Raw genomic sequence first — 27238 nt, 5'->3', positions numbered from 1 at the left:
TTAAAAACCATGATTTCACACTGTTTTCAGTACCAATCCAGTTCCCCTCTCTGACAGTTAGAAATCTTGTTCCCATTCTCCTTCATGTATTTATTTGATCCACCTTGAGTGTTTGATTCCCAGCTACCCTGGCCCAGTGCTGAGCCCTGTCACATGCCCTGGACTGCTACCCATGAAGGCTGATGCTAAAGTTTAGTTGCTGCAAAGGAGAAGGGAAAGGGAGGAGAAGCCAGTGAGAAAGGTTAGCTGCAGCCACCCCCAGTGAGTGTACTGGACGAAAGCCAAGCCCTAGACATACTGGTCTCCACTCGCCTGAAGACTCAGCTTTGACTCCAAAGGAGGTTTTTAATCAGGAAGTAAAAGTGACCAGATTTGCATTTTGGAAGCTTCAGCCTCTGGATAAATTGAAAACTGGGAAATATAGAGATAAATTAAGAGCTACTAGTAGTAGTCCAAAAACCTTAAAGTGGGACAGGATCCTAGACAGTGTCTCAGTTGCCCTACCTTAGGCATTCTAGAGCTGGCTATGCTCCATCGTGTCTGATTTATCACTGCTGGATTACAGTCCACCTCCTGACCTCTGAGGCATTCTAAAGGAAACAAATATATTTGGGGACCTTAAAAAATCATAGGATAGAAATATTGGGCAGAAATGCCAAGTTGGAGGATTACAGACACGTTTAAAGAATGCTTCTAACAAATAACTAAAATTTACAATGGTGTTTTGCCTCCCAGAAAAAAAAGTGCATTTTATAATTTTGAATAAAGAAATAAACTCCACTTTGCTGCAAAAACCAAGATAAGAGAAGGCTCTTAGGGTATAACAGCTTGGGGTAGAGAGAATCTACACTTAGAAATTACATGCATTTATACCAGCAACAAAAGTGCGTTCCTGGAGACAACAGGCCATTACCTTCTCTGAAAGAGTAGAGAACAATTCACATAATGAGCCCTTAACCTAAGGAAGGAAAAAATTCTTCCTTTTGGATAGCTAATACAAACACAAGCTACTATGAAGCACCAACCACCATGGTCCTCGATTGCCTATATTAACTCTAATGGCCACTTTTATAAAACACAAACCTTGGTTCGGTATTTCCAAATTAATGTGATATACCACATAAACAAAATGAGGATAAAAATCATGTGATTATATCATCAGATGCAGAAAAAGCATTTGACAAAATCCAGCATCCATTTGTGATAAAAACTCTCGGTAAAGTGGGAGTAAAGGGAACATACCTAAATATAATAAAGGCCAAATATGACAGACCCACTGCTAACATACTCAATGGTGAAAAGCTAAAGGATTTTCCTTAAGATCAGGAACATGACATGGATGTTTATTCAATTCAACAGAGTATTATAGGTCCTAGCCACAGAAATTAGACCAAAAAGATAAAAATAAAAAATAAAAAGCATCCAAATTGGAAAGAAAGAAGTAAAATTGTCATTATTTGTAGATGACATGATACTATATATAGAAAACCCTACAGATTCCACCAAAAAAAAACATTAGGACTGAGCGATGAATTTCATTTATTAAAGTAGCAGAATACAAAATTAATATTCAGAAATCAATAGCATTTTTATATACAAATAATGAACTATGCATCCAAAAAAATAAAATACTTAGGAATAAATATAACCAAATTAGTAAAACCCTGTACTCAAAAAATTGTAAGACATTTAAAAAAGTAATTGAAGAAAATACAAGTAAATGGAAGATACCGATAAAATTGAAGCATTTTAATGAAGAATTAAGATCGTTAAAATGCCTATACTACCCAAAGCAATCTATAGATTTAATGCAATCTCTATCAAAATATCAAGGGCATTTTTCACAGAACTAGAACAAATAATCCTAAAATTTATATAGAACCACAAAAGACTCCAAATAGTCACAGCAGTCTTGAGAAAAAAGAACAAAGTTGCATGTGTCACGCTATAGTAATCAAAATAGAATGATACTGGCATATAAACAGATACATAAACCAATGGAACAGAAAAGAGAACCCAGAAATACATCCACGCCTATATAGTCAATTATAACCAAGGAGGCAAGAATATACAATGCGGTAAAGACAGTCTATTCAGTAAATGCTTGTGGGGAAACTGGACAGATACATACAAAAAAAAAAAAATAGACCATCTTCCTACACCATACACAAGAATAAACTCAAAATGGATTAAGGACTTAAATGTAAGACCCAAAACCATAAAACTCCTGGAAGAAAACATAGGCAATAAACTCTCTGACATTGCTTTTAGTAATATTTTTGATATATCTCCTCTAGCAAGGGAAACAAAAGGAAAAATAAATGGTACTACATCAAACTAAACATTTTTTACACAGCAAAGGAAACCATCAACAAAACAAAAATATAATCTGACTGGGAGAGAATATTTACCAATGTTACATCTGATAAGGGATTAATATTCAGAATGTGTAAAGAACTCTCATACAACTTAACACCAAAAAAAAAAAAAATCAATTAAAAAATGGGCAGAAGGCCTGAATAGACATTTCACCAGAGGACATACAGATGGCCAACAGACATATGAAAAGATGTTCAGCGTCACTAATCGTCAGAGAAATGCAAATCAAAACCACAATGAGATATCACTTCACACCTGTCAGATTGGCTATCATCAATAAATCAACAAACAAGTATTGACGAAGACGTGGAGAAAAAGGAATCCTGGTGCACTCTTGATGAGATTGCAAATTGTTGTAGCCAATATGAAAAACAGTATGGAGATTCCTCAAAAAATTAAAAATAGAGCTACCCTATGACTCCATTTCTAGGTATTTATGTGAAGAAATCCGAAACTAATTCAAAAAGATATGTGCACCCCTATGTTCACTGCAGGGCTATTTACAATAGCCAAGGTATGGAAGCAACCCGAGTGTCCATCAATAGAGGATTAGATAAAGAAGAGGTGGTACATATATACAAGGGAGTATTACTCTGCCATAAAAAAGAGTGAACTCAACATTTGTGACAATGTGAATGTACCTGGAGGGTATCATGCTAAGTGAAATAAGTCAGAGAAGGACAAATGCCATATGATTTCAGTTAGCATGTGGAATCTAAAGAACAAAATAAGCAAAGAAAACAAACAGACTCATAAATGCAGAGAACAAACTGATAGTTGCCAAATGGGAGGGAGGTTGGGGGCTGGGTGAAAAGGTGTAGGGGTTAAGAAGTACAACTTGTTAGTTACAAAATAGTCACAGGGTTGTGAAGTACAGCACAGGGAATATAGTCAGTAATATTGTAATAACGATGTATCGTCCCAAGTGGGTACTAGATTTATCAGGAGGATCACTTTGTAAATTTTGTTAATGTATAATAACTCTGCTGTACACCTAAAATTAATATAAAATCATATTGAATGTCAACTCTAATTGAAAAATAAAAATTAATTTAAAAAACAAACCTGTTGTTGGGGGTACCACACTCTGCCATTGTGCATTTGGCTGCCAGGTACCACTACAGCTTTACTGAAATAACTCCAAGTGTGTTGGTAACCCTGGGTGGCATCAGTGTGTTTGCTTCTGTTATTTTAGTATTTGTCATTTTCTGAAGTTATAAGCACAAGGGATCCTAGAATTTCCATCTCAGATCTATTTTGTACTGCTATATTTATCATCCTGACCCTAAGAAGCAGAATAACATAATAGTTAGGCACACAGAAGCCAGGCTGTCTTAGTTGGAATCCTGATTGTCTTCTTTACTAATTGTGTTTTGTGGATAAGTTACTTAGGGGAACTTATGATATCTTCTTCATAGGATTGATGCACACATATATCCCATATCTTGGGTGAGCTTAGTCCTGAGTTCTGCTGAGACCTCAGCAAAAGAGGCTGAGATGATGCAGAGCTGAGACTTATAAATCCACAGTGCTGGCCTCTGTAGTAGTGAGCAACCCCTTCTCAGGGCCCATGTGTCCAAGTCTTGGTAAACTTGGATGTGATGCAGTTGTCACTGGCATCTGTGTGAGACCTGGCAGGAGGCATTCTAGGCCATGACTAATTAATCATTTAACTTCTCCAGACCTCAGCTCCTTGATGTTAAAATGCAGATAATAGTACCTATCTCACAAGGCTGTGGAGATGATTATAGAATACAATTCAATTAACGTAACTAGCACAGTACCTGGCTCATTTTAAGCTCTGCATAAATGTTAGAATTACTGTTGTTATTGGAGATAATGTGTGATATCAGCTAGATTGCTGTCACATCATGCTTATGGCTCGTGGCTAAGGGTCTCTGCCCAGCCCAAGGTCAGGGGTTGGCCATATCCTGGCTGAGTGACAGGATCACAGTCCTGTAGCCTGGACTTTGGACAGAACCCAGCACCATCAGGGAATCAAGGCTAACGTCTAAAATCCACTTATAAAGAGAGGCCAACCTAAGAATACCTGATGCTGGGAAGACAAATTCCAGCCTTGGGGGTTGGCAGGCAACCCTTGATCTTCTGCCTGCCCACAGTCAGGAGTCAGTCACTCAGGACCTAGGCAGGATCTAGCCTACAGCTAAGGGGCATCAGTTCACAGAGGCTTCCCTGCAAGTAGGTTTTGACAAAAGGGATAGGAATGTGGAAAAGAAGGGCTGAGAGGAAAGAAAGCAGTATAGAGAATCCTGAGGGAACCAGTCTTTCTAGCATTTGGCCAAAGGTCCAACCATGAAGCTTACCACCTGAAGCATAGAAGCCAGAAGAAACCATAGTGATCACATTTACCATCCTCCTGATATAGGGCCATGATCCATCCTCTAGCCAAAAACAATGAGGCAGATGTGTTTTGCAATTTAGAATTTTTTGGTTTTTTGGACTGGACTGTTAGGATTACTAAGAAATAGATTGTATAGTAACCCTAGTAAATTCTAGGGTAAAATGCCATAATCTAACAGGCTAACATTGCTACAGTTAAATGTCTATTTACACTAAGTGGAATGTGATCAGTAAAAGCATCAGGTCAATTCAGGTCCAGTGTTGCTCCAAATAGTTTATACCACATCGAAGAAAACTTTGTGCTGTTCAGAGCTTTTTGGAATTTGAAATTAGTGGTGGCAGTTGTTTAGTGGACACAGCTGAGATGGTTGACCAGCAGTGACTAATGCAAAGGTATACACACAGTGCACTGGCTTTCCACCCAGTTTGAATCACTTCGTACTTCCTGAGCATCTGCTATGTTCTAGGCACCATGCTGAGCACTGAGGTTATACTGGTGTGTTGGCCTTCCGGGGCTGCCATAACAAAGTACCACAAATGGGGTGGTTTAAAACAACAGAAATTTATTCTCTCACAGTTCTGGAGGCAGAAGTCAAGCTCAAAATCAAAAGTGTCAACAGGGCCAAGCTCCCTCTAAAACCTGTGAGGGAGAATCCTTCCTTGTCTCTTCTAGCTTCTGGTGTTTGCGGCAATCCTTGACATTCCTTGGCTTATACATGCATCACTGCAGTCTCTGTCTCTGTCATACATGACATTTTCTCTCATTTCCGTCGCATCATATAAGCCAATAGTCTTTTTGGATTAAGGACCCACCCTATTCTAGTATGACCTCATCTTAAGTAATGACATCTGCAATGATCCTACTTCCAAATAAGGTCACATTCTGAAGTCCTGGAGGTTAGAACACTGACATATATATTTTGAGAGGACACATATCAATCCATAACAGTGGTAAACCAAAATAGCCATAGCCTCATGCTCTCATCAAAGTAACAGATTACAGGTATGTTGACTACAGCAAAGGAAACAATCAACAGAATGAAAAAGCAAACCATATATCTGAGAAGGAGTTAATCTCCGAAATATATAAGGAACTCCTACAACTAAGTAGTGAAAAAAATAGCTACTAACCCAATTTAAAAATGGGCTAAAGACTTGAATAGATATTTCTTCAAGGAAGACATACACATGGGTAACAGGTATATGAAAAATTTTCAGTATCATTCATCATCAGGGAAATAAAAATCAAAACCACAATGAGATACCATGTCAGACTTGTCGGGATGGCTATTATCAAAAACAAAAAACAAAAAAAAAACACACACACACAAATATTGGCGAGGATCCGGAGAAATTGGAACCCTTGCACACTGTTGGTGGGAATGCAAAATGGTGTGGCCACTATGGAAAACAAATGTGGTGGTTCCTCAAAAAATTAAAAATAGAACCACTATATTTATCCAAAAAAAAATTGAAGTCGGGAACTTATATGAGCACTCCCATGTTCACTGTAGCATTCACTATTCACAGTAGCCAAGATGCGGAAACAGCCTAAAAGCCCACTGACAAACGAATGGATAAAGAAAATGCGGTATATACACACAGTGGAATATTAACCTTAAGAGTAAATTCTGCAGTGTGCAACAACATAGATAAACCTTAAGGACATTATGCTTAGTGAGGTAAGCCAGTCACAGAAGGACAAATCCTGCATGATTCCACTTACGTGAGATATCTAAAGTAGTCAAATTCATAGAATCAAAGAATGGAATGATGGTTGCCAGGGGCTTAGGAGAAGGGCACATGGCGAATTACTAATTACGGCATATGGCATTAAGTTTCAGTTTTACAAGATAAATGAGTTTTAATCTGCTGTACAATATTGTACCTATAGTCAACAACACTATATTTTACACTTAAGATTTTGTTAAGAGGGTTGATCTGGCATTGTATTCTTACCACAATAAGACAAAACAAAGCAAAAAAAAAGTGTGTTGAGAATTTCCAAAGTGGCGATATTAATGGAACCATAAAGTAGAGGACAATTTTGCCCACTTGAGGGCTTCCTCCCTGAGGAAGTAGTGTTTTCAGTAAAGTTGAAAAGATGAGTAGAAGTCAACCAGGTAAAGTGGGAGAAGAAGCACTAATGCCCTCACCCTCTGAAGCCTGGACCGGAGCTTCTGTCCTCCTCAGTCCTGGGCTTATGTGGAAGCCAGGCCCAGAGTCCCGTGGAAGTCTTTTAAGTGTCCCACAGGCTGCTGCCCAGGGCCAGTCTTGCTCACCCAGGCTGGCTACCCATGGCCTACAATTCTTACCTCGTAAACAATCAAAGGCACAGTATATGCAAGGAGACCCAAAGATCACAATTGCAGCCGCTATGCAGGGGAAAAATAGGGGGAGAGTCTCTGCTTTCCCTCTTTTGCCTGAGTTAATTCAAATACTTTCAACCCAGAATCAGCAGAGTGATTAATACACAGATAGCTACTGCTGTCCGCTTCCCTTCTGAATGTAATGTATCTTTATCATGGGTAGGCAGATATGTCTATTTTGTGAACTTTTCCGAGTAGCATCGAAGGGGCCTCATGGCTGGCAAAATGCCTCCTGCTTCAAGGTGCCAGCAACTGAATTTCTTCCAGAGGTGGGATCAGGGGTGGGGGCAGTGGAAGGATAAAACCTCTACTATGACAAGTTTTAACCTTGGGGAAGCATTCTCTATGTAGGCAGCTCCTTTATGAGATATATAGAGGGTAGTCATCAGCATTGGGCATAGTTGTTGAATATTGTTTTATACCCATAACATTTAGTATTTCAATTAAAAGTGCACAAATCCTACATGTGTGGCTTGGTAATTTTTCACAAAGTGGATTGAGATCAAGCACCCAGATCAAGATAACACCCTAGAAGCCCTACCACATACTACTCTTCTAGTTACTAACCACCAAGGGGAAGTACCATATTGACTTCTAACACCATAGGTTAATTTGGGTTTTTGAGCTTTATATAAATTAAATAACAGTATGAAATCTCACATTTATGACTCTCTTCAATAGATTTTGTTTGTAAGACTCATTCATGTTGCTCGTTGTAGTTTATTCTCATCATTTTATAGTATTTTATGAATATGTCATAATTTTTTTATGAACAAATTTTTAATCCATTCAACTGTTAATGGACATTTGAGTTGTTCCCTGTCTGGGCTATAATGAATAATGCTGCTTTGAATATTCTTTTATATGTCTTTTGATTAACATATACACATTTTGTGGGGAAAATATATGCTTGTATTAGTTATCTGTTGCATAACAAATTTCCCCAAAACTCAGTAGCTCACGACAAAAATAAACATTTATTACTTCTCAGCGTCTAATGAGTGAGGAATTTAGGTGCAGCTTGGAAAAGCAGTTCCAGCTCACAGTCTCCCGTGAAGTTGCAGTCAACTGAAGGCTCAGCTATGTCCAGTGTATCTTCTTTCAAGGGAGCTCACTCACATAACTGTAAAGTTGGTGCTCAATGTTGGTGAGCTGCCTCAATTCCTTTGCATGTGGACTTTCCTTACGACTGGGTGTCCTCATGGCATGAAAGCAAAGAGAAAGAGCCAAGTGGAAGCAATAGGTTTGCATGTGGACTTTCCTTACGACTGGGTGTCCTCGTGGCATGAAAGCAAAGAGAGCCAAGTGGAAGCAATAGGTTTTTTTGTTTGTTATGGTTTAGCCTTGGAAGTCACATAGCATTACTCCTTCCTCATTCTATTCATTGCAAGTGAGACATTAAGTTCAGCCCATATTCAAGACTCCGTCGCTAGAAGGGAGGAAAGGCAAAGGATGTATGGTTGTATTTTAAAACCAATAACAACTCCACAACATTTTAAAGCTTGGGATTAACCCAAACTCGAGATTTAAAAATAAATTTATAGAAATTCACACAAGGATCTAAAAGAAATATATTATTTAACCCAGCCTCACCTCTTCTATTCATTTAAAACTTTGTGAATGTTTATAGGACAATTTTCAAGGTATTTCCTGGAGACAGCATGGTACAATAGAAGTACAAAGGCTTTGGAGCCACACATACCCCAGGCTGAATCCTGGATTCACTACTTACTAATTATGGGTATTTAGACAAATCAGTCCCTTGGATTCTAAGATTCCCTCAAGTGGAAAATGAGGAATATCTGTAGAGACTATCACATGTTGTTCTGGATGTAATTAAATGACATAATGTGTATAAAGTACCCACTATGACAGTAGATCCCTTCCATTTGCTAATTTAGCAGGAAATTATTAACCATATACATTAACTTTCTAGAAGGTGCCTTGATGAACCTTGTGAGAGACAAAATTGATAAAGACCTTGCCTTCAAGAACTGTGTACTCTAGCAGAGCCCTTGACAGGCAGAATACTGTAGTGCAGTTGAGAAAACGATAGTGTCTGGAGCAGGTATGGATTCAATCCTTTAAATTTAGATCAAATTTGGATATATAGAAATGGAATAAATTTTGAGAGGCAAGGAAAGGATAAAAAGTATTCCAAATTAGGAGTAACCACTTGAGAAAAGACAGCTAGAAAACTGGGAGGGCAGGGTCAGGGGCAGGGGGGCAGTGAGGGAGGCGTGAATTGAGTAGTTCACTACAGACGTGGCTTTAACATTAGGTAAATGAAAGAAAGGAGGTAGTGGAAATATGGGTCGGGAAGGTAGCTAGATATCAGAGTAGCAGGAAGAGATTGAGAGTGTATACAGTCAGTTTTACCATCTGATAAAAAAACATGAAGGCCAGAGAATTTAAACCAATTTTCAGGGCTAGCTGTAGAAGGTTAGTGGGGAGGGGATGCGGGGGGAGAGGTTGCTGCTAGCTACTGAAGAATCTACTTGTGATGCTTTTATTGGCTAACTCCTATTTGTAGACTCTTTGTGCCTCACATTGTAAACAGAACTTTCTTAACTGATCATTAAAGAATGCGTCTGACTCAGTGCCCACGCAACTGAGCTTTTTCCTTATCGTTCGTATTTTGGAGGCTGCATCAACAGGAAAATGCAGTGGGATTGTTTTTATAGGCCCTTAGCTCACTATAAATGTACTTCTCAAGACTTGGCCATTTCTAATGGCCAATTTATGCACTCAGCTCATCTGTGTGTATTTGACTTCCACTTCCAGATAATGAACAGTTCTCTCCACTTATTTCCCCTCTGTAAGACTGATCTATTTAGCAACCGTCACTTTTGTTACATTGTCCAGTCCCAGGCAGTGATGATATTTATACATAAGACAGAGACATTTCTATGCTAAGATAGAAGTTTGAAGGAAGCTGGAGCCAACTTTGAAGCCAAAGAAAAAGAAGCACAAATTTTTCAGTCTTTCTAAGTTAGGGGGCTAGAAAGATTAGCAGAGAAACTTCTAGACCAGTGCACTATTCAATACATGGTGCCCAGAGCCTTGATATGTTCAACTTATATGTTCAACTTCGAAGAAGTTGATATATTCCATCAAAAGGGAGAGGATAGCTTCTAGGCTTGGAATAGAATTCCTAGTCAGTCTTATGCTGGAACTTCTGACATTCCCAGTTAGGTGTTTTCAATTCCATTAGCAAGACTAGATGTCATGGGAGTGGTTCTCTGCACAGGTGCTCAGATGTCTTCATCTCTGATTTCTTCCCAGGTGGGAAATTGGCAAGTGGAGTCTATGCAGTCTCACCTGTGGGGTTGGCCTGCAAACCAGAGACGTCTTCTGTTCCCACCTACTTTCCAGAGAGATGAATGAAACAGTAATCCTGGCTGATGAGCTATGTCGCCAGCCCAAGCCCAGCACTGTGCAAGCTTGTAACCGCTTCAACTGCCCCCCAGCCTGGTACCCTGCACAGTGGCAGCCGGTGAGTTCTGGGGTTACTCAATACTGGAGCATTTACACCAGTGATTAAGGACAGAGTAGTCTCTGAGTAGTTTGGTCCCTTTAAAGGAATGTTGAAGGTCAGCTCATCCCTCCCTTCTTAGTACTCCCCCAACCTTATTCAAATCCAGACCTTTGAATTACATATTATGTTCTTTCTACACCAAGTAACCTCCAAAAGTAACTCAAATGAATCATCTAGTAATTTGAGCATATTTCATGACATAGTTTTCACCAGGCTAAGGAAAATTTTTTAAATAAGGACAACGTGGGTTTTCTATACAGCTAAATTTGTTCTGATTTATACTTTTCTACTTTTTTTACTAATTAAAATTTTAAGAGATAAAGGTACTAGGCAATCATTTTTTAAAAATATAATTACTTAACAAAAAAAAGTTAGAAATCTTGAGTCACTTCCAGACTTCTTTTTATTTTCCTGTTCCTATGAATTTCAAAGATCTGAGAACTATTTTTTTTTAAAGCAGAGGTTGTCAACTGTAGCCCAAAGCCAAATCTAGCTCACAGCCAATTCTTGTAAATAAAGTTTTATTGGAACACAGCAACACCCAATTCGTCTATATATTATCTATGGCTGCTTCTACCCTACAAGGGCAGGACTTGTGGTGTGATAGAGACCATATGGCCAACAAAACCGAAAATACTTTGTCCTTTTACAGGACTTGCTGACCCCACTCTAAAGCATATATTATAATAATACAAACACAACTAGTTATTAAACTGTCCTATCTAAAATTATATTCATCATACTTCAGTTAAATAATCCTTTTGTGTGACTTTAAAAAACACAGAAGGATTTTAGATTATTTGGATAAAATCTTATTTTGCAATTTCCTCCCTATACACTATCAAATGTAGCCAAAAGTGACATCAAAGGTCACAAAAAGTAATACGAAAAGGTGAGGGGGACATACATCCCAGTTTTACTGAAACAGTTTTTCACTCTTAAAAGTGTCCCATAAGTTATATGGTCATCTGACTGAGAAGGGAAAAGGATGTCAGCTTACATACTCTTCCTTACCTTAATGCTAAGAGAAGGGGCCACCATTTCCACACGTTGTCCATGCTTTTTCACGATTGGTTGACAGACCCCCTGTCTTCTCCCAGCCCATCTTGGGGCTATGATTTAGTAAAGTGCTCAGAGAATCAAATAGTAATGAGTAAGCAAAACCTGGGTCTCTTGATTTCTAGTATATTTATAATTTAACATTTAACTAGAATGAATACATGACCTTAAGCCGCGCCACTAACCCAAACCAACCCTAGACCAGGAATCAGCCCAAATTGGCCTCCACTGTTGAAAGTATTAAGTCCCTGTATTATTAGCTTGTGTTGCCAGTAAGCACATAGTAAGTTCTAGATAGAATGTTAATGGATTGACAAAATGCATAAACGGATCATGAATACTGCCTTACAAGCCCTGAAATTATGACTTCATATCTTATTGATACTTCTGCTGTGTCATTATAGGTTATAACATTGGCGTAGCAGTGAAAGTCAGCTAAACACCAACCTCTTTTCAGTAGCCACACATGCTGCTGAATAATGGCACTGCCATGTGATGCTTTTTCAATTTTTAGAGCACATACATGTTCTTTTTTTGGTCTATTGCCAACACCACACCCACCCCCGACTCCAACCCTTTTCCTCATTTAAAACAGCAGATTGCCAAAGAGTTCATTATTCTTCTTTCAGTCTACCTCGGACCTGTTAAGACATGAATTTATTTTGAAAATAAATTGAAAACCTTTTCTATTCCACTAGGGAGAAGCCTTTGGGATAAGTCAGATACAGGTATACGTTGTTATATTGTGCTTCACAGATGTTGCTTATTTTACAAATTGAAGGCAGGACCCTCCACCAGCAAAAAAAAGATTACAACTTGCTTTATTGTGGTGGTCTGGAACCAAACCCACAATATCTCCAAGATATGCCTACCTAAGTACATTTTCAGATCAGGAAATTAATAGTAAACAGCTCTTTGAAGTTCATCGCATGAGCCTCTGACTACACTTTTATTAGGGCCTTTAAAAATATCTTATGTCGTACTCAATACATAATAATTGTGGCAAACATTAAAACATAATAAGAAATAAGAAACATAGAAAGTGAAAGCCACCAGTGAGTCTATCCTCCAAAGGAGGTGGTCCTCTTAAATATTGGTTAAATTGGTTAAATTGGTTAAAAATTTATTAAATATTGGTTCATAGGGTCTGTTTTAAGAATCCTTGGTCATTTCTAGGAATGTAGGGGAAACAATAGACTATTTTTCTTATCTTATTTTTTAGAATCCTATTTTTGAGGAATCGGTTTTGTTAGGCAAAATCAGCTATTACTAACCGCTTGATAAAAGAAAGGAAGTCATCATTTATGTTATATAGAATAAGTTGAGAGTAACTTAAGTGTCTTGCTAATGGGCTATTGTCTTAGGAGACTGCTTAGTTAAGACACCAGCTCTTGACCATCCATTTGTCTGGTTAGCCCTCTGGTTCTTGGTTATCCTGTTGGAACAAGGAAACCTGCTGTGCACTCACTGGGTCTTTTCCGTCTAGCTGCTTGGATCTAGCAGAGGATAGGGCTGAGGTCTGTAATCCTTCAACATCATTTACAATCTTTCGCATGTGAAAGAAAGAAAAGGAGATGGGGCATCAAATGCTTCATTTAAAGAAGACAGGTAGCAACTCCATGGACTTCGACTTTGGCCCATTGGAAGGGAGAAACTCCACTCCTTGCTGCTTGAACTCTGGGCTACATTGACCTCAAAAAGCACTATGCTTTTCTTTCAGGGGAAAAAAAGCATAATTTAGGTTAATCATCATTTGCCTGCTAAGAATGCAACCTTCTTTGTCCCTTGTAGAGCATTTGCCTAGCGAATGGCAAATAGCCAATATTTATACATTCTGCAGGTCTGGTGAGGACTAGCATGGAATCCTAGTATTTATGTTAAAATTTTATTTTAGAAACAATTAGGCAGATATGAAGCAGAAATCTAATTGTAGCTTTGGTTTTTAGGGGGGCTTCTTTATTTCAGTTCTACCTTTTACTCAATATTGTGTTCGTTGCTTTTATCTCACGTCTTGTTGAAAGATTCATGTAATATTTATTTTTATCAATTTACCTTTAATATCTTGTTGGTTTTTGTTTAGTTGGCTTCTGAAACACTTGCATATTTTTTTGTATTAGTCTCCTGAATCTTCTCTAATTTACTAAATACATGCACACTTCAACATCAGCACCATCAACTTTGATGCTGGATATATATTACGAATTATATACACCCCACAAGGGACCATATCACACTGGTATGTTACAGCACCGTGACTGAGAACCTTTATATATGCCACAAGTCAGTCTAAGACATCTTGATCATCACAGTCTTCTGCTATGATTCTTTTCAGTGACTCTCCATTGTCATATAATAAAGCCCAATGGCTTAGTTAGGCCTTCATCCCCCTGCAATCTGTCCCTGCCCTACTCCAGCTGCAGTTCTCCCATCCCTGCTAGTACCTTGCTATCGGCCCACACTTCTCCCTGCCCACACACAGTTCCCCTTCCTTCTGCCTGTCAGTCAGACAGGAGTCCTGTCCCTTCTGCATGACTCCTCTATCTTCCCTTGCCGAAGTCACACAAAGTTCATGATCAGTGATGCTCCTTTAACAGTCCTATACCACCTTACCTGGACAGATGCTTTCCTATGACTTCTGAATTATACCATCAGGTCAATGACAGCAGAGACCGACTCTTAGTGAGACCCCATAACACCCAGTACAGGTATGTAAAGCATAGAGGATGGTACTGAAAAGGTTCATGGCAAGTCTGCCAGTTCATTCATTGGGCACTTGATACATTTCAGGAGCCGTTTCTCTTTAATAAGAGCAGCACTTACTAAGTGTCAAGCACAGTTCTAGACATTTTACATATTTAATTCATTTAATCTTCGCTATTCTTAATGTGATAGTCACTCCCATTATCCTCATTTTATAGATGAGGAACCTGAAGCACTATGAGATGAATAGGAATTCAAACTTCATGTAGTAGAACTCATTCCACTGCTCTTGCATTTTCTCTTCTAATCCCACAGCAACCCTGTGAGGAAACAAGACTCATAGAGGTTGTGCTTGCCCTCTGTGACCCTGGGTCACAAAGGTGAGAAAGGAAAAGTAGGGTCTGTGTGCTTCAAAATCCATTCTCTCATTACATAGTACAGCTTTCCCAAGACCTCTTTACCATTTGTTCTAAAGCATTAAATTGTGAGGAACTCTAGGACCAGCCTCAAAATCAGCAGTTTCCTAAATCTTAGTATTGGTTACTTATTAAATCCAGGGCAGTTAATATGTGTATTAGTTTCCTGCTGCTACTGTAACAAATTACCGCACATATAGTGACTTAACACAAATTTACTACCTTATAGCTCTGGAAGTCAGAAGTCTGAAGTCATTTTCACTTGGCTAAAATCAAAGTATTAGCAGAGCTTCATTCCTTCTGGAGACTCTAGGGCAGTGGTCCCCCACCTTTTTGGCACCAGGGACCGGCGTTCCTATGAGAACCTAGTGCATAATGATCTGAGGTGGAGCTGAGGCAGTGATGCTAGTGCTGGAGAGCCGCAGCAAATACAGATGAAGCTTAGCTTGCTCCGTTCACCTCCTGCTCTGCAGCCCGGTTCCTAAGAGGCTACAGAATGTGGCCTGACTCTAGGGCAGTGGTCCCCCACCTTTTTGGCACCAGGGACCGGCGTTCCTATGAGAACCTAGTGCATAATGATCTGAGGTGGAGCTGAGGCAGTGATGCTAGTGCTGGAGAGCCGCAGCAAATACAGATGAAGCTTAGCTTGCTCCGTTCACCTCCTGCTGTGCAGCCTGGTTCCTAAGAGGCCACAGAATGTGGCCTGGGGGTTGGAAACCGTTGCTCTAGTGGAGAATCTATTACCTTGCCTTTTGCAGCTTCTGGAGGCTGCTTGTTTCCTTGGCTCATGACTCCTTCAAAGTGCTTCACTCTAACCTGATTCTCTACTTTATCCAATCTCTCTGACTCTGATCCTCCTGCCTCCCTGTTATAAGGACCACTGTGACTACATCAAGCCCACCTGGATAATCCAGGCATCTCTTCATCTCAAGATGCTTAACTTAATCACATCTGCAACGGCCCTTTACCATGTAAGGTAACGCAGATTTTAGGGATTGCAACATAGATACCTTTGGGGTCACTACTCAGCCTGGTACAATCTTCTCTATTCTGGGCTGACTAAGCATTAGTCTCTACTGGCACAAGGTCCTTGAAATGCAAAATCTGCCTTCTACTACCACTCTCTTCACTATTATCTATAAGCTTTGTATTCATCAATCTTCTTTCTGTGTTTGTTTTTGTTCTTTAAACAATTTTTAAGAGTAATGAGAAAAAAGAGAAAGGTGCTAGAAGAGTTAAACTGAAATGAATTAGAGAACCCACTTGAAGCATAATTTATATTTCTCTATATTGCATATGTCTTGTGTTCAGGGTTGTGTCCACCCAACATGTACACACATATTGCACACATCTGTGCAGAGACCGAAATATGCACCACAGACCCTATCACCCCCACACACTTAAAACTGTGATTAGGCAGCCATTTCCCTATAGAGCTCTTTTTAAAAAAATCAGGGTTACAATTTGACATGCCTATAGTTTAGCTGCTTAAAAAGGTGTATGAGAAAAGAGTTCCTGCTCGTAATATTAAGAGAGTTTTAATGACAGCTATAAATGCTTGAGAATTACATTTGCCATTTTCTAGATTTAAACACACACAGAGAAAAGAATAATTTTGCTCTGTATAAGAGCAAAACTCAGTTCTGGCAGAAAGAGCCAATTTAGTCATCAGTTTTGTTATATTCCAGTGACTAAAATACAAAGCTTGGTAAGTTAGAGGCCATGTTTATTTAAAATGTATCTGGAGAGGAGAAAAATCTATTAAGATTTTTATCTCATTTTTAGAAGTATATTTCATAAGGAAATGGACATCTCATCTTACCATTAGAAGCAACAATAAATCTAAGAAAAACAGATCAGAATTCAAGTTTCACATGTGTAGTGTTTTTGTTGTTATTTGTAGAAAGCTCTTCATAATAATTTCTCTGACTTTTAGTGGGTTTGCAGCCCAATGCTTCACCTGGTAACAGGAATATTAAACCCAGAAGATATACTCCTGTACTTCTAAGTTTAAAAAAGCTTAGTTTATATTACAAAGTATTTCTAATCCACAAAATGAACTAGAAATCCTGTCCTTATTTTTATGGTTTTGTTTAACAAGTGAGATTCGGTCCTCGTTTTCTTTGTTCCACTGGGCCGTAATTTCGTTTGGCTCAGTTTCAAACTCTGTTCTAGCATGGCCTCTAACTGCCTTTTGAACCTCCCAGCCTCATATATTGCAAAGTTACCTCAAATTCCAAAGATCTAACACCAAGCTCAACAGCACACCTACCTTCCCTAAAAGACCCAGTCCCCTTTCATGGATCTTATGGTTTAGGCGACTCCACTATCTAGCCCGTTCTGTAACTGGAAACTAGAGCCATCTCAGCCTTGTTTGATCTTTGTATTCAATCAAGTCAACACTCAAATCCTGTTGACTCCACCTTCTGTATCTCCCCAACCCCAACTCTTCTCTTCTTTCCTAATCCTTCTCCTACTGTGTTGATTCCAGTTCTCAAAACTAACCAAACCATGACAAACAGGCTTTTACTTGATCTCCTCGTATTGTCTTGCTTAACTCTCATCCAGTGTTCACCAACCTGGTGTTGATGGTTCTTTACTACAGGCCCTCTGTTGAGCCTTTAAAATATTAATATGTGCTGAGAACCCCCAAATAGGTATAAGGTGTGCAGTGTTATTTAGACTTATTTGACCAGGAAACCTTTTTCCCTGGCACACCTATTAACATCTCACAGGGCCGTCGCCTTTGGAACTTATTGGCCTTTGCTACCTGGGTCATTTTCTACAAATCAGATCATATTACTCCCTTACTTTAAAAACCCTTAATGACACCCCATGGTCTTGAGATTATGTCCGAGACCCTTCATTATCTTTCCTTCATCTGCCTTCTCAGTCTCATTTCCCAGCTACCCTTCTCCATGAAACCTATGCTCCGCCTTCTCAGGACTCCTCAGAGTTACTTAAACATGCCATGTCCTTTATACCCTTGGTCCAAAAACAGTAATCTGTCTCTGCCAGCACTTTTTATCTCCCTGGCCAGTCCCTCATATATGTCACCTCCTCCAAAGAGCCTTCAACAATTTTTTCATAAAGGCTTAATTGCACTCTTCTCTATATTCCCTCTTTTGTAAAATTAATCACATTTCATGATAATTTTTTTCTCCCCGGCAGAACTGCAAGTACCTGAGACATAGTAACCATTTATTAATTATCTTAAATCCCCACCACCTAATACAGTGCCTGGCACTTGGCAAGTGCCCAGTAAATATTTAATGAAATATTTATACCTATAAGCAGAGCACAGTAGGTTAAAACTGGAAAGTTGACCTTAGAAATAGAACATAATCATCACTTTGTGTTGGGCTCAATAATATGACTTGAGGTATCAAGGAATTGAACTCAGCTCTCAGTAAATCAAACTACTAAGATGAAACCAAAAGTGTCAATACAGGCAACATTTTTTAATGTAATGATTATGAGAAAACTTTTAAAAATACAAGCCCCTAGAGACATTGTATTTTTGTATAAAATCATAACTTTCAAGTGTCCCCCTTATTGTATATTTTTTACTTGTCTTATAAAACTAATGAATCCATGACTTTATATAATAAAACATGTATGGCAGCTAAGATAACTATAAATACCATTTTTTGTTATTTATTCTGTTTATGGCATAAATTTTAAAGTAGCACCCCTTACCAGAGACCTACCTCTCTGTGCCACACTATTATATTAAATGATGATTTATAAAGGCAAACATTTTTCATTTCTCATTATTAAATTTCTCTTGCTGTTTCTTTTAAGTTTTTCTTCTTTGCAGTCTGCCTCTCACTTCAGAACCATCAACTTCATCAGGCAGTCTCAACATGTTCACAAAGTCATCACAGACTTTAGAACCTTAATTAATTTGAAATTTCACCTTCTACAATTAAAAAAAAAACTAAAAACACATTTCATCAATGTGAACACATCAGGAAAACTTTTTGAGCAAAAATGAGACAGACTTTTAAGGAACCCTGCCTAAGTGGTCTTCCATCATACCTGGCGGGTCAGGGCACCCAGCAGAGCACACGCGGCTGCTGGCTGACATCCACTGCTGGCTTGCTTAGAAGCAGCTTCTGGCTAATGATAAAACAGCCTGATAAAAGGTGGATGTTGAGCCCATCAGTTGGATGTTTGTTTTACATCTTTTAAACATCTGGATTTTGGGCTCTTTCATTCATCCAATCATCAATTCAACAAACTTTATGAAGTGCATGCTTTTTGGCAAATTCTATACAAGGCACTGGGGAATAGACAGATGACTACATTGCCTTTCTTCAAAATATGCATGATCCTGTGTGCATGCAGGGAGGCAAAGGAAAACAGCAGAACACAAGGACCAGATGACTGGTCCTTTTAGGGGAGATGCAGTACCCTTCCAGGTCAAGGTGGATAGGAGATGGCTCATTTGCATGAGGCAGAGGTGCTGGAGGAAGCTTTAGTGAAGAAGTGGCCTTTGAGCTGGGCCTTCAGGGATATCTTAAAAGTTTCTGGACAAGGAGGTGAAGGGCATTGCTCACAGAAGGAACAACAGGATCAAGGTCTGAGCAGAGAAGGCATCGGTGTGCCTAGGTATGGGCCAATGGTCCATCGTAGCTAAAGTACCGGTACATGGCAGGTAGGGAAGAAATGTGCATGGGAAACTCAATGCAGGTTACAGTATGAAGGACCTGAAGAGTGTTCTCAGGAGTCTGGACCTCATCTGGCACTGAGAATTTTCTAAAAGCTTTGTGTGTATAGTAGTTTCCCCTTATCTGTGGGGGATATGTTCCAAGACCCCCAGTAGATGCCTGAAACTGCAGATAGTACCAAACCCTATAAAATACATATATATAAAAAATGGTTTTTTCTATATATGAGTAGATGCCTGAAACTGCAGATAGTACCAAACCCTGTAAAATACATATGTATAAAAAATGTTTTTTTCTATACATACATGCCTGTGATAAAGTTTAATTTATAAATTAGGCACAGTAAGGGTTTAACAACAGTAACTAATAACAAAATAGAATAATTATAACAATATGCTATAATAAAAGTTATGTGGATGTGGTCTGTCAAAATATCTCATCATATTATACTCACCTTTCATGTAAGGGAAGCACTTTATGGCTTCTCTTTGGCATATCCTAATTGCCAGCATCACTGCTCTTGCATTTTGGGGCCATTATTAAGATAAGGGTTACTCGAACAGAAGCATGGTGATGCTGAGACAGTCAATCTGATAACCAAGATGCTACTAATTGACTAATGGGTGGGAAGAGCACATGACTGGAAATGCTGCACAGAGGATTGATTCACGTTTTAAGTGGGATGGCATGAGATTTTATCATGTTATTCAAAACGGTGTGCAATTTAAAACTTATGAATTGTTTATTTCTGGAAATTTCCATTTAATATTTTTGGTCCACAGTTGACTGTAACTGAAACTGCAGAAAGCAAAACCATGGATAAAGGAGGACTACTGTAGATCAAACTTCAAAATAAGCTGTTTTTGTTTGTTTGTTTGTTTACTTTCCCGGCAGCTGTTTTGTCACCATATTGTCACAGACTCTGTACACAGTCATCTGAAGGTCTGTCCCCTGAATCAGGTCCTATCTGCAAATCAGTAAGCCAGCTATGTTATTTTAAATGAGTGGTCACAGTCTATAAGGCAGTTTTATTACATCTCTACCCTTGAAATAAGACCGATTATTTTCATCATCTACTTCCTCAATTTGAAAGAGAAAATTAACCTGCATTTTACCTTGTTGCCACATTTGCTAAGAAGCTTTAACTGACAGCTCGAATTTAAGAGCTGTGTTTATTCAACTACTTGTTTATTTTTGAAGCATTTATTGAAATTGAATAGAAGTTCATCTACCTATAAGATACTTAGAAAAAGAAAATTTCAGCTATCAAGCACTAAAGACATCCGTACTCCTACAAATCTGACATCATTATTGAAGCATCTAAAATGTCAGTCACGGGTAACAGAAACTTCAAGAGCATGTTTTTTATGCTTGACAAACTCAATAGGACCCGTGGGGAATCTGACTATGAGTTATAATCAAAGGATTAGAAGTAAAGTAGTCTGATGTCATTTTGAGGTTCAGCGGATAATGATTTTATGAACCAGCCTTTACTTCTCTCATAGAAAAATATACAGCATTTTCTCTACAGTATACATATTTATGAATCATACCAAAACATCACGTACCTCCAGCATCTGTTATAAAATGTCATTCTATGATTTAGCTCACATCCTGACCACTTCTTTACTGGGAAACAAACAAATCATTAACTTTAAAGAGAAAAAAAGAGGGAGAATGTAGAAGAAAAAAAAAAAAAACGAAATGGAGTCATCCAATCCTAAGATCTCTTATTAAAGATGTAACAATATCATCCTGGGAGAATGTTTTGAATGCGATTCTCAAACGTTAATATGAGTAGTACAAGAAGCAAGCAAAAATCACTTCCTACATAGAGCTAATAGTCTAATAGATGATAATTTCTGAAAGGGATGAGAGCTACTTAAAAGAGCTATTTAAAATAAAATGAGATTAATAGGATTGGTTTGGCTACTCTAGCTAGGAGGTTAGGGATGTCCTCTCCAAGCAGGTAAGAACGTAATTGAAGCTGAAAGATTAGAAATTCTCAGCTACATGAACATGTAAGAGAAGAATGATCCTGGTAGAGAGAAGAGCAAGTGTGAAGGCCCTACGGGAGAAACAAGCTCGACATTGGAGGAACAACAGCAAAAACAAAACAGTGTGGCTGGAATATACAGGGAAAGGGAGAGTTGTATGAGATGACATTGTAGAAGTGCATGAAGCTCCTTGTCCACTGTTAGAACCTAGAACTTAGAACCATGCTTGGTTCGTGATTGATATTTAATAACTTTGTGTCGAATGAATGAATGAATGTGGAAGGATTTGAGTTAGACAATCTCAGAGTTCCATCAGAGCAAGGAACATATAAGGCTTTTCAGGGCAGAGTTACAGGAGTTTGGATTTTATTCTAATCACTAGGGGAAGCCACTGGAGGGTTTTAAGCATGGGAATTATATGATCTGATTTATGTTTTGAAAGACATCACTGTTGCTACCATGTGGAGAATAGGTGTAAGGGAGTAAGATGATAGGCTGAATATCTTTTGTTGCTCCTCTAGGTCCACTCTCTACCTTCTTCACCTGTGTCCAGGAGACTGGCCTAGACAGACTCTATCCTCTTGCTTCTGGTTTTGTTCAACTAACAGAGTTTTCAACAGGCCATCAGAAAGTGAGAGGAACTCTCTTCAGATTGAGTGTGCTGTTTGTATCCTGCTGTTAGCTGAGAAAATGAGAAACTGGGAGACTGGTTAGGAAGCTTAACAGTAGTGTAGGCCACAGATGCTGGTATCCTAATTTATTATTGTAGAGGTAAAGCTTCCTTGTTTTGGAGGCAAATCTGAAAGTATTTGCTCATGGATTGGGTGTCAGGGGAGAGATGATGAGAAAAGGAAAAATCAATAACTTTTCCTAAGTCTTTGTCTTGGATGTGGCACCATTAAATGAGTGGGGAAGATTGAAAAGAGAGCACATTTGAGATGATATTGGAGGAACAGAATCATAAATTCCATTTTAGACATGTTTAGGTCAAGATACCTATTCATATTTAACTGGGCACGTTGAGTAGGGATAGGGAAGAAGTCAGAGCTTAAGATTTAAATTTTCGACTTAGCATAAACTTTTTTTTTTCTGACAATTATAATTTGAACAAAATTACATTCATTCATGAAAGAATTTTAGTAAGTCATAGAATAGAAAGAATTGTGGAAAATACAGTATCTAAGTTTGGCAAATCCTTAAGAATCAGTAACACACATGGTTAGTTGTCTAGTTATAAGAGTTCTGAAGAAGGGCTGAACAATGAAGGTTATAACGAATCTGACGATAGAATACCCGGTTTGTTAGAAGTGAGAATTTGACAGAAATAAGAAAAGATTGAACCTAAGAAGCCATGCAAAAGACTATAAAACCCAATTTGAAACTTTAGTTATCCCTAGTAATGAGAAGGGTTATTCCAAGTAAATGGAATTCTTAGCCACTAATTTAAATTTTCCTTAACCACCAACTTCAGTTCAATTCCACAAACATTATTGAGGGTTTATGTTGACAGAAGGCACCATGTTAGGCAGTGCAGATATAAAATACATTAAAGAAGTAAAATCCTTCAAGAGTTTATTGGACTACTCCAAATAACTAAAAAGTTTGCTTCTCTGATAAATAAAAAGGCCAGGGAATCATCGAAATTGAGAAGAGAAGAGTCAGAGAATCCAAAGGCCTGGGCCACTCAAAACTTGAATCATTAGCTTTGAGGCTATCGATTTTTCCTTAATTAAGCTAACTGACATGCTAAGCAAAGTCTTAGAAGAAACTGTTTGAATCTGTGATGAGTAACAATTGGCTGCAGACCACTAAATATAGTCCACCCACCCAGCTTGTGGTATAGCCTAGAAGTTGTGTTCAAATGTATCCTTTCAGCTCAGAAATCAAAGCATCTAGCGAGAACACATCCAGAGCCACCAAGGTGTAGATGAGCTATTTTAGAATGTTGGTTCTCAACCTGGGTCATGGGCCAGCTCCTGCTAGTCAGGGACAGTCACAGAGTGGAGGCTGAGGATGGAATTTGAAAGCACTGCCCATTAGTGAGGGTGTGGTGGAAACCCGGCTCTCAGCAGGCGTGGGCCTTTCGAGGCCTGGGGCCTCAGCATGAAGTAGCAGTCAGAGCACCCTCTGTGCAAGCAGAGAGCAGTTCGTACAACCACAGGAAAGAAAAGGTGAGCTTAGACTCATTCTCCAGCTGTGTCTACCACCCCAGCCCAGAGAATGTACTCGGTAGGAGGTCGGGGAATATTACACAGAATAAAAACAAACCACTTCTCACCCCTGTGTAGTCTTAGCTGATTGAGTCATTTCAGCTCTAGCCTCAGCTTCTATAAGACCTACCTCATAGCAGGGGTTCACCTTTATCCTTAGCCTTCTTTTATTCAGTGAATAGGTAGTTGAATCCAGCCATAACAAAATACATTTTTTTTCTTATGGGACTCAATAAGATTATTTTCATTCAAAATTTTTAAATTTGAAATGCAAACGAAGGTTGTTCACCACTGGCTTGGGTGATTTGAAGGGCTCTAAGGTTAAAAGGCCTAACTAGACTAAGTTGAGAGCTCTCCTATCTTCATTATCCAGTAGCTCTGTAACCTCAAGCCATTCACAACTGCAAACAAAGGGCACGTTTGATCAGGTGGGGTCCAAACAACCACTGGTTCTATGTTTATCTTATTTCCATTGAAAGTGGTAGAGGGACATTCACTTGAGAGATGGTTCTCAACCCTGGTTGCAGAATTACCTGGAAGAATTAAAAAATATATTTTTAATTAAAAAATTGATGTCTGGGATCCATCTCCCAGAGTTTCCGATTTAATGATTAAATTCGTGGTTAAATTTAAGGCCTCAGTACTTTTTTAAAAACCTCAAGTGATTTAAAAATTCATCTAAGGCTGGGACCACTGAGTAAGGGGTTAACAGATGGGCCACAACAGCATTCTCACTACTCAGGGACATTGTGTCACTATCCTAACCTCAGCTGTGAGCACAAATGTCCCTTGCGGTTCTGAATACAATGCAGTGAGCACAGTGGTTCTAAGAGGCCACTGCTGCAGCAGGAGCAGCTCCTTCAGCACAAACCCTCAGGCTTTACGCCCAGGTCTGATTTCCCAGAGAGCCCAAAGGGAGCAGGTTAAAGAAAGGGGGCTATTCTTGAGGAAAGCAGAGCGCTCCTTAGAATTTTTACAAAAAAAATATCCACAGCACAGTCAGAGGCTTACAGATTAAATCTGCCTGAACATGAAGAAATGGCTTAAATAAAAGAAGTATTTCTTTCTCACAGAAACACACTCTGTCCAGGGCTGGTATGGTGGCTTCGCAACTAGGAACACAGGCTGCTGCTTTTTGCCTATCACAGTCCAAGATGGAGGCTTATATTGTAGTAGACATCATGGTCATATTCCGCCCAGCAAAAAGAAAGAAGAGGGAAATGTCACACTTTGTGGGCATTTCCCTGAAATGACACAACCCTTTCTCTTATACCCCATCAGCCAGAACTTAGTCACCTGGTCATGTCTACCTTCAAGAGAGGTTGGTAAATCTAGTCTATGTGCTGAAAAATCATGTGCCCAGCTAGAAATTAGGGGTGCTTTTGCTATTGCAAGGGAGTGGGGAAAGACTTGGAATAACAGCCAACACTCTATGCTACATGAGGCCTGCCTCCCTCCCTCCTCATGCAACTAGATTATAATTATTAAGTTACATTTTTTTCACTGAAATAAGGTTATGTTTTTTATATATCCCAAATTTCGGTGGCTCTTGCTCCCACTGCCCTAAGAATTCACAAATCCTACAAGAAAAGTCTTCCGGGGGAGTTCTTCAGAAAACCAGGCCTCAAATTTAATGTCCCTCCATTAGAGTGGATGTTTACACTTAGAGAGAAAGGCCTGCCTTCTCTGCAGATTAATTTCTCCAGGTTTACAATGATGGCAGGAACTCTCTTGCTCATTCATTCAGGAAGCTGCACAGATTATTTTCACTGGGTCGTAAATATGTTTAACACTCTTATACTAACCTTTTAAACCAGTTGTCTTAGGTGGCTACAAATCATAGTTTAGAAGCAACATTCTATGATTTAAAGGCTCTTAAAATTCCTGGATGCTCTAGTTAAATACTTGAGATTAAGAGAAGAAGGTTTAGATCTTGCTACAAAATTCATTTCAAGGAGAGAAGGCAAAATCCTTTGAGCTGGTTTCTGGTTTTTCTTTTTTTCCTTCTTCCTTTTTTTTTTTTTTCTTTTTTCTTTTTTCTCTCTTTACTCAGCCAAGGCAAAAGTAGAAATTGCCACCTGAAACACACCACTTTCTATGCTAGGCTGACTTTCTCTTCCTTCCTCAGTGTTCCAGGACCTGTGGAGGGGGCATTCAGAAGCGCGAGGTTCTTTGCAAGCAGCGCATGGCTGATGGCAGCTTCCTAGAGCTTCCTGATACCTTCTGTTCAGCCTCAAAACTGGCCTCCCAGCAAGCCTGCAAGAAAGATGACTGTCCCAGTGAGTGGCTTCTCTCTGACTGGACAGAGGTATGTATGGTCCTCAGAAGGAGATCATGAAAAAGGCAGAAATAAGGAGGAAAAGAAGATACCCCAAATGTATACATGCAGAATGCCAGAACAGAACAAACGTAATCCTCCTAACGTTATGGAGCAGGATTTTTGTAACCATTTTACCATGGTGTGTGACTAACATTTAATTGGTTCTGGGATTTGAGTTAAGCAGCCAGCCCTTAGTCATCAATCGGAAGCGTGAAATTATAAACAGATTCCTCATGGAACAAAACCAGGCTTCGTTCATGCTGCTTGGACCCAGGGTTTCTCTCAGAACACCAGGTTCTTCTCTCACTATCTCCACACATGCTTTCTTGACCTCCCTGCACCTCTTACTCCCAGATGTTTCTAGTCTCTACTCAGGAAGGGCCAAGCCTCTCTAGTTCTTCTCTTCCAAGTTACTGGACAATAAGGAATATGACTTACTAGGAAAATAAGGCCAAGGAAATCTTTCCTCTTTACTGTCAGTTTTCTGGCTCCAAAACTTCAACAACTTCCCAGCAAGAGAACTTGATTTCCCCTGTTACCTTGCACTTAGGGAGATGATTGTATCAGCATTCACCATTCCTGACTTACCACATAAATTAGTGATATACCCCCAAGTAACTTATTTGTCTAAGTAATTCCTGTTCTAACACTAGCATAAATTAATCCGTATACACCCAGTTTCAACATACTAGTTTTCAACCACTACATTTGAATTGCCTGAAAAAGGCCTGTGCGTCTTCCATAGAGAAGTCTCCTTCCACCTCCAAATTATTGCCCCACAAGCAAATTTAGCCAAGAATAGGATCGATAAGCCTGAAGTGTCAAAAACAGATTCAAGACCCTCTTCTTTCTTGCATGTAAGCATCATCTGAATTGGCTTTGCTGGTCCCATTGCCTTCTTTATATGATATATAACTCACAGGATGGTGGTGCTGCTGGTTGAAACACATCACAGAGACACTTGGTTCCACAAAGAAGAAAGCTACCTCTAAAAATTAAGATGCCAGCTCTATGACCATAGGTTCTCAGAGTGCTTGCCCCACATTTTACCAACCCATGTAGAGTTCTATCAGATGGTGCCTGAGAAGTGCATAGCAATTGAGAGTTAACCTACGTATTACAGGTTTTATAATTTGTCGGTAAAATTGCCTTCTTGTATCTCACTCCAAATGTCTCAGAACACTAAAATGTTGTGTGTTATAAACAATTTTACTTC

General features: G+C 39.1%; 1 protein-coding gene across 4 annotated transcripts in view; it reads left to right on the top strand.

Annotated features, from left to right (window-relative positions):
- ADAMTSL1 (ADAMTS like 1) overlaps positions 1-27238 on the top strand; it is a 391854-nt gene that overhangs the window by 230148 nt on the left and 134468 nt on the right. For all 4 annotated transcript variants that reach the window (XM_015594546.2, XM_015594545.2, XM_006918348.3 and 1 more), the window contains 2 exons: positions 10395-10605; positions 25831-26010. In XM_015594546.2, coding sequence (XP_015450032.1) covers positions 10395-10605; positions 25831-26010 — 391 coding nt within the window. The remainder of the gene's footprint in view (positions 1-10394; positions 10606-25830; positions 26011-27238) is intronic.

This window comes from Pteropus alecto, unplaced genomic scaffold, assembly GCF_000325575.1.
Source record: "Pteropus alecto unplaced genomic scaffold, ASM32557v1 scaffold95, whole genome shotgun sequence".
NCBI lineage: Eukaryota > Metazoa > Chordata > Mammalia > Chiroptera > Pteropodidae > Pteropus > Pteropus alecto.
Note: the sequence above shows the minus strand (reverse complement) of the source record. Positions and strands in the feature narration are given on the sequence as shown.